The sequence below is a fragment of the Polistes dominula genome, unplaced genomic scaffold, assembly GCF_049000335.1.
Source record: "Polistes dominula isolate Pdom_NZ unplaced genomic scaffold, Pdom_raw_medaka contig_168, whole genome shotgun sequence".
Taxonomy (NCBI): Eukaryota; Metazoa; Arthropoda; class Insecta; order Hymenoptera; family Vespidae; genus Polistes; species Polistes dominula.
Window position 1 is genome coordinate 1,427,442 of NW_028301024.1, and position 6,955 is coordinate 1,434,396.

General features: G+C 27.7%; 2 protein-coding genes across 5 annotated transcripts; one reads left to right on the forward strand and one right to left on the reverse strand.

Moving 5' to 3' along the window:
* The first annotated feature begins 183 nt into the window (after nucleotides 1–183).
* Nucleotides 184–5,004, forward strand: Mau2 (Mau2 sister chromatid cohesion factor). Of its 4 annotated transcripts, none has more exons than XR_016177143.1 (9): nucleotides 184–611; nucleotides 830–1,009; nucleotides 1,082–1,360; nucleotides 1,456–1,702; nucleotides 1,804–2,051; nucleotides 2,263–2,468; nucleotides 2,544–2,746; nucleotides 2,827–3,174; nucleotides 3,662–5,004. XR_016177143.1 is itself a non-coding variant. In XM_089174225.1 (8 exons), exons 1-8 carry the CDS (start codon nucleotides 387–389, stop codon nucleotides 3,024–3,026), a joined length of 1,788 nt encoding a protein of 595 aa, XP_089030351.1. In that variant the 5' UTR covers nucleotides 184–386; the 3' UTR covers nucleotides 3,027–5,004. The 4 variants fall into 4 exon arrangements, 1 of the variants encoding a protein (XP_089030351.1); XR_016177144.1 differs by having other exon boundaries at nucleotides 4,123–5,004; XR_016177145.1 differs by having other exon boundaries at nucleotides 4,282–5,004.
* Nucleotides 5,005–5,153: 149 nt separating this feature from the next.
* Nucleotides 5,154–6,737, reverse strand: LOC107066119 (uncharacterized). Its single transcript, XM_015320480.2, has 3 exons — nucleotides 6,569–6,737; nucleotides 5,529–6,074; nucleotides 5,154–5,434 (listed from the first exon to the last, which is right to left on the reverse strand). The coding sequence occupies exons 1-3, from the start codon at nucleotides 6,639–6,641 to the stop codon at nucleotides 5,337–5,339; spliced, it is 717 nt and encodes a 238-aa protein (XP_015175966.1). The 5' UTR covers nucleotides 6,642–6,737; the 3' UTR covers nucleotides 5,154–5,336.
* Nucleotides 6,738–6,955: the final 218 nt, after the last annotated feature.

Consider the following 6,955-nt stretch of genomic DNA (forward strand, 5'->3'; position numbering starts at 1 on the left):
TTTTTAACATTATAAAATTATTTCCACGTATTATTGTGGAAATTTCTTAAGGCAAATTGTACGCATTTATATATATTTTGTATGGTATAAATCCAAAGAGTAGATTACTTTATGCGCAATATTTCGCGCGTAGCACTCACACGCGTTCTGTCATGTCATTTGTATTAAAAGCTATCTTTGAACTTGACCAACATTCATACGACGTAGAACTTTTAAAACGATGATCGAGCTAGATCCCAATCTTTAAAAAGTTATAATCAATATAGTTCTGTTGCAGATGTGCAAATTTCCTGATTGGTGTATTTAAATGATCCAATTGTTGGATATATTGTGGCCTTTTAACAGGCTGAAAGGGTCGAAAAAATACTCGTACGAGAAATGTCAAAATGGCGTCTTCTCAGGACGCTTGGTATCTATCGTTGCTAGGTTTAGCTGAAAATTTTCGAACGTCGAACCCACCGAATATTAAATCATGTATTCAGTGTCTTCAAGCTGTATTTAATTTCAAACCACCACCTCGGGTCGAAGCTCGTACTCATTTACAACTTGGGAATATTCTGCTTACCCATACAAAAAATATCGATTTAGCGCGATCGCATCTAGAACAAGCGGTAAGTTTTTGGTCAAAACTTAATTTACTTTTATATTCACTACTTATTCTATTAAAGAATTTTTAAATAGTCCTCCTTCTTACATAACCTATTATTTATTTTGAGAACTACATAACAATGATTCCTTTTCTAACCTCTTTGTATGTTTTGATAACAATATTATATATGTTATTATCAACAAGCGTTTACAAATATTTTCAAATGAATATTATTTTCAGTGGCGTTTAAGTCAAAATATAAATACCTTTGACGATGTTAAATTTGAAGCAGTAAGTGTAGTAGCTGAATTGTACGAGCAACAGCAACAGCCAGCTTTAAGTAAACCGATATTAAGAAAGGCCATAGAACTATCTCAGCATAATGTTTATTGGCACTGTAGACTTATATTTCAATTGGCGGTAAGTTTAATAATAAATTGTGTATTGTTCATAATATATCATATTAATTTTTTATGTTATTTGTACTTTTAGCAAATACACACATCTGAGAAAGATTTTGTAGCAGCTAATGGTTTACTGAGCGTTGGCGTTGATTATTCACATCTTAGTAATGCAAGCTATACGCGTGTATTATTTTTATTAAGTCGATGTATGGTCTTATTAATAGACAAACAGTTTACCGAAGTTAATGCACTTTTAAATTCGGCTGGTCATCATGTTGAAAATTGGCAAGGAAGTTCGTACCAAAAAGAATACTTGAAAGTATATTATTTGGTACTTCAAGTTTGTCATTTTCTTATGGCTGGACAGGTAATGACTCTAAGTTATTATTATTATTATTATTTTTATTATTTATTCATTATATTTATTAACTTACCTTATATTAAATTTTTATTATAAAACAGGTAAATAGTGTGAAGCCTTGTTTAAAACAACTACAACAAAGTATACAAACAATCATGTCTCCTAACTGGCCAACGGATGATGTAGTTACAGGTTCTAATATAGGAGATATGTTCATATGGATGCCAAAGGATCATTTATATGTTTTGGTTTATCTTGTAACTGTTATGCATTCGATGCAAGCTGGTTATATGGATGAAGCACAAAAATACACAAATAAGGCTCTTACTCAAATTGAAAAATTAAAAAGTATTCATATAAATACATTACAAATTTTTGTGAAATTCATTTGTACGATGTTTGCAATTTTATATAATTAATTTACTTAATTATCATGTTTTGATTCACAGTCGTTGACAATAAGCCGATACTCTCTGTCTTTCAACTCATGTTATTAGAACATATAGTTATGTGTCGTCTTGTTATGGGAAATAAAAGTGTAGCACTTGCGGAAATAGCTCAGGCATGTCAACTTTGTAGGCGACAACCAAGATTATTAGAAGCCCATCGACCGCAACTGCATGCTCTTTTAGGATTATATGCGATGTCTATGAACTGTATGGAAGCTGCTGAGGGTCAATTTATGGCTGCTCTTAGGGTCAGAAAATAAAATAATCAAACAAGTTATAAAGTTATAAAAATATCAAAATTATAGAATGTCCATTCAATAGATTATAATAAATAATTTGAATATATAAAGCTATGATTATGATTATGAATTATGAAGAGCTAGTGTTGATATATATATATATTATGTACCTTAAAATTTGCATGTGTGTGTTAGAATAATATGGAATTATATGTTATAGACATCTTCAGAACGAGATCTGTGGACATTTGCAAATTTAAATTTGGCTATAGTATATCTCAGAACAAAAAGAGACACAGAATTGGGTTCTTTAATGGAAAGAATAAATCCAGAAGCCTTGCAATCACAGTCACATTCCTTAAGAGCAGCAGCATACTATGTTCAAGGTCTTCAAGCTTTTTTTGGAGCTAGACATAATGAAGCCAAGTACGTAATTTGTAATCAAATGTAATTAAAGTATCTAAAAATGTACATTCTATATCGATTAAAAATTTTGTTTAGGAGATACCTAAGAGAAACATTAATAATGGCAAGCGCAGAGGATTTAAATAGACTAACTTCTTGTAGTCTTGTTTTGTTAGGACATATATTTCTTTCATTAGGAAATAGCAGAGAATCTATGAATATGGTAACACCGGCTATGCAACTTGCTTCCAAAATACCGGATGTGCATGTACAATTGTGGGCTAGTGCTATTTTGAAAGGTATAATTGAATATAATTATTTTACAATACATATAAATAAATATGATTTTATATATTTTAATTTATCTTAAACATTTTAGATTTGTATAGAATTTGTGGGGATACTAATCGTGAACATGATGCATATCAAATGCATTGTTCATTTTCTCAAACTCTTTTGAAAGATCACTTTCAAAGTACACAAATGAGTGAACATGCTCTTATTCAATGGACAGAGGGTCCCATACCTGTTTTGCCAAATGACCCACCACCTTCCACATCTCAAACAATTCTTCAATAAAATTAAAAAATACCAATTTTGCTTATTTACTTAAAGTATATGGTTGTTAAAATGTGAAAGTATGTCAGATTTGCGTGATAGTGTTGCTGAATGGTCATTATGCAAAAAAGGGAAAAAAACTAATAGTGCAAAACTTAATACATAAAAAGTAAGTTTGTTATATATTTAGAATTCATTTCATAGAGTGATATGTGTTGATTCTATATTTAATATGGAAAAGTTATTTAGACTATCAGAAGGGCGTTTGAATTATTATTATTTTTAGAAAAATGTAATATCCTTTAGTATAGTTTTCTTCTATAACATCTATTTCAAATTTAGACTATATAAACAGAGAAAAACTCACATCCTGATAAAACAGATGTAAAAAAATTAAAAAAAATTGGTTAATTTTAAATTATAGATATTATTTCAAGTGAATTTAATGGAATATTACATATAAGATATTTTATATATGTTAGATATATTAAACTTAGAGTAGTTTTACTTTTTATTAATACAGTAAAAAACAATAATATTTTTATCATTAATTTTATATGTAGCTTGCTATTATGCTAAAAGAATTAATGTTATTATATTTTAATTTTTATTAGAAAGAGATTTAGTTTTAGATCAAATATGATTAATTATTGCAGGGTTAACATGATAACATCATACCAAAGTAAAGTAAGTCAAAATAACATTGATAATGACAATGATAGAAATGATAATGATCAAGATAATCAATAATTGGTAAACATTGCGATTACCAGAATGACTGATGAATGTTCTCTGTATTAGTTTTATTCAAAATGAAATATAATTTATTTTATATAATGGTAAAAATGTACAGTGAATTTTAACAATTTAAGATAAATATTTTAATAAATTTCTTATAGAACTTTGTAAATTCTATCTTTTCTCTGATAGGAAAAAGAGTTTTATAAAATAAGAAAATAATATATTAATTAAACTCATTTTGAGCATTAATTTCATTTCTTAATACGAATTTAATCGAAGAACATCTTATTTATTTTTTCAAACGCTTTTCTGAAATTATCTGTATTGCAGCTTTTTCCACTATTAAATATGTGATTTTATTTTTATTTTTTTGCAGTCTTTATCTTTTTTCTTTTTTTTTACTACACCATGTATCTGATACATATCAAGATTCAAAAATTGTATGTGGTGTAGTTAGTAGTTGGCAGAATGACAATAATGTATTTTGTTTTAATCTCTTCTGGTATGTTTATTAAAATAGCCATTAAAACTATAGGCTGTGGTGAAAATGGATGGTTAAGATATAGTCACGGATGCATTTTTGTAAATTGGAACATAGTTATACCTTGTATAACAGTACCTGCAAAATATTTTGTAAAAAAGTGTTATAGTACTTATAGCATATATTAAATGCGTACAAGAGCGCATGTATCTTGTGTGGTAATTCTTGTTTAATACGAGTTCATATATGTATGTAGGGTAACTATTACTGCACATAATATAATATAATATAAAATATATATATATATATATATATCGATGTGCAAATATTAATTCTTAGATTATATATATAGTCACTCTTTACTAAAAAATTAAATTAAAATGTTCAATCGATAGGAATTGCTTTATATTCCACTAAAATATGCTACAGTATAGAAGTATGCAAATAAATATTATAATAGCAAAAAAGATTAAGGGATAGGTTATTAGAAGCAAGATTATAAATTACAAAAGAACTTGATCAGTGCTAATACAAGCAATACATAAACATAGTGTACGGGGCCTTAGTAGACTATAAGAAGTGATAAATATTGCCTAAAACTACTTACTCCAATAAATTAAATGTTCGTCATGTATATATTCTCAAAATTATAAAATTGTATTGAGTATGCTATATATAAATGAAAATATAATTGAAACCATAAACTAGAAACATTATGTAAAAATATTTCTTGGTTTAATGTAATTAAAATGTAACCAAATAAGTTGTTTATTAGAATCGACGTTTACTTTCTAGTTCCTACATTATTAAGTTTTAGTTTTTAATGTGGTTACAAAAAAATACATATAGAAAAAGCAATGTATCTAAAGGATAAATTTATTACAAAATCATTTATCATAAATGAAATTAAGATATAATGCATAAAATCTTTGTATTTTCTTTTTTATTAGATATATAAAGATATTTTTGTTACATTTAAGATAAAGAAGCTAAAATACAGTTACAGTAAAATTTAGAAATATACTGCAAGTTTTAACTTATTAATTGTATAGCCTATAATTTTTAATAACTTATATATTTATTACTACAGTTGCATTATTTTGTATACATTACTTTCTATACCAATTTTGTGTAATCTTCATTCTCTTAATCTTCTTCTGTAGTTGCAAGATTCCATATAACAATGCTTCAGCAGTGGGAGGACAACCTAAGAGAAATTTATAAATTAATAAATATATATATATATTTATATAGAATAGTATATTCATGACTTTATCCATGGCTACTTAAAGAATTTTTACCAGGTACATATATGTCAACAGGAATAATTCTATCACATCCTCTAACAACAGAATAACTGTAATGATAATATCCACCTCCATTCGCACAACTACCCATTGAAATAACCCATCTTGGTTCTGGCATTTGATCATATATTTTTCTTAGTGCAGGAGCCATTTTATTGGTCAACGTACCAGCAACTATTACAACATCTGATTGCCTAGGTGATGCTCTGAAAACAACACCATACCTATCCATATCATAACGAGGTGCAGCAATGTGCATCATTTCTACGGCACAACATGCTAAACCAAATGTCATTGGCCAGATTGAATTTTTGCGACCCCAATTTAAGAGATCATCTACTCGGGCTAAAGCATATTCAATTCCATTATTGGTGTTTTGGAAAGGACTGTATGGTTCTTTCTTTGGTTTTTGTGGTAATGATGGATCAGATTTTTGAACTGCAGTACTCAATTGTTTAGCCAAATTTCCTGTAACAACAGGAAATGGCAGCATAGCTCCATTATTACGAGCAAGGGACAGCAGTCCTTGCTGTAAATTTTCTAAAAAAAAGAAATGATGTCAATAAATATATATGATAAAAGAGTGTATTTATCAATAAATGAATTTTTTATATAAATATAAATAGATTTAAAAAAAAAACATGAAAAAATCATGTGTAAGTAATATTAGTTATTTTTTCATGTTAATATAAATTTGTAACATCTGGTGCAAAAATCGATAAGTTTATTTGTAAAATGGGTGAATAATGTTGCAAAAGGTTTCTCAACTTGTGTATGAGATTTGTATAGATATGTGACAATACTTTCTACTTTTCTATATGCACATATCATGTAACACAGTTACAATGTTAACACACTTGCATTTAAAAAGTTGGACTAAAATAAAATATAATGAATTAAAGTTTACATTGTGAATAATATTAGATATGTCTTTAAATATGTGTTAAATAAAAATATATCGTGTAAGAATAACACCAAATATAGGTTATGTACGATGTTAAAAAGTTTTTTATGTGTAATTGTGCAAAACTCACGATTGAAAGCTATAGAACGGATCATCGTCATAACCTTCATTGCTTCACAAAGCTGTCTGCTACATTTGATCATTGATGGTTCACTCAATATATAGAATCGTTGTGCCAACTACCGGTAGTCTTTAGTACTGTGATCGCTGCATCGCTTGTAAGCAAGTTCAAGCCATACAAGATAGTTAATTTGTAGGTTGTTTCAGTTCTTTCTGAAAAATTTTACCGTTATGTTCTATAAGTAAAAGTAAAAACAATGTGTTTTATAACCATGGGCTTTTAAATGATTTATTAACAATTTATAACAAAAATAAGAAATAAAAGAGGGCTGCTTTCTTGTTTGATACTATATATGAATAAATTGTCAGTTTAAATTATAATTCCATTTAAAAATTT

What these genes read in the sequence shown, in the direction of transcription:
- Mau2 (XM_089174225.1), top strand. Translation starts at nt 387, where the DNA reads ATGGCGTCTTCTCAGGACGCTTGGTATCTATCGTTGCTAGGTTTAGCT. An exon ending in GACTTATATTTCAATTGGCG is followed by an intron (nt 1,010 to 1,081) that starts GTAAGTTTAATA and finishes TTGTACTTTTAG; the next exon opens with CAAATACACACATCTGAGAA. An exon ending in GCTAGACATAATGAAGCCAA is followed by an intron (nt 2,469 to 2,543) that starts GTACGTAATTTG and finishes AATTTTGTTTAG; the next exon opens with GAGATACCTAAGAGAAACAT.
- LOC107066119 (XM_015320480.2), bottom strand. Translation starts at nt 6,641, where the DNA reads ATGATCAAATGTAGCAGACAGCTTTGTGAAGCAATGAAGGTTATGACG. An exon ending in CCGTTCTATAGCTTTCAATC is followed by an intron (nt 6,075 to 6,568) that starts GTGAGTTTTGCA and finishes TCTTTTTTTTAG; the next exon opens with AAAATTTACAGCAAGGACTG. An exon ending in TGTTGACATATATGTACCTG is followed by an intron (nt 5,435 to 5,528) that starts GTAAAAATTCTT and finishes AATTTCTCTTAG; the next exon opens with GTTGTCCTCCCACTGCTGAA.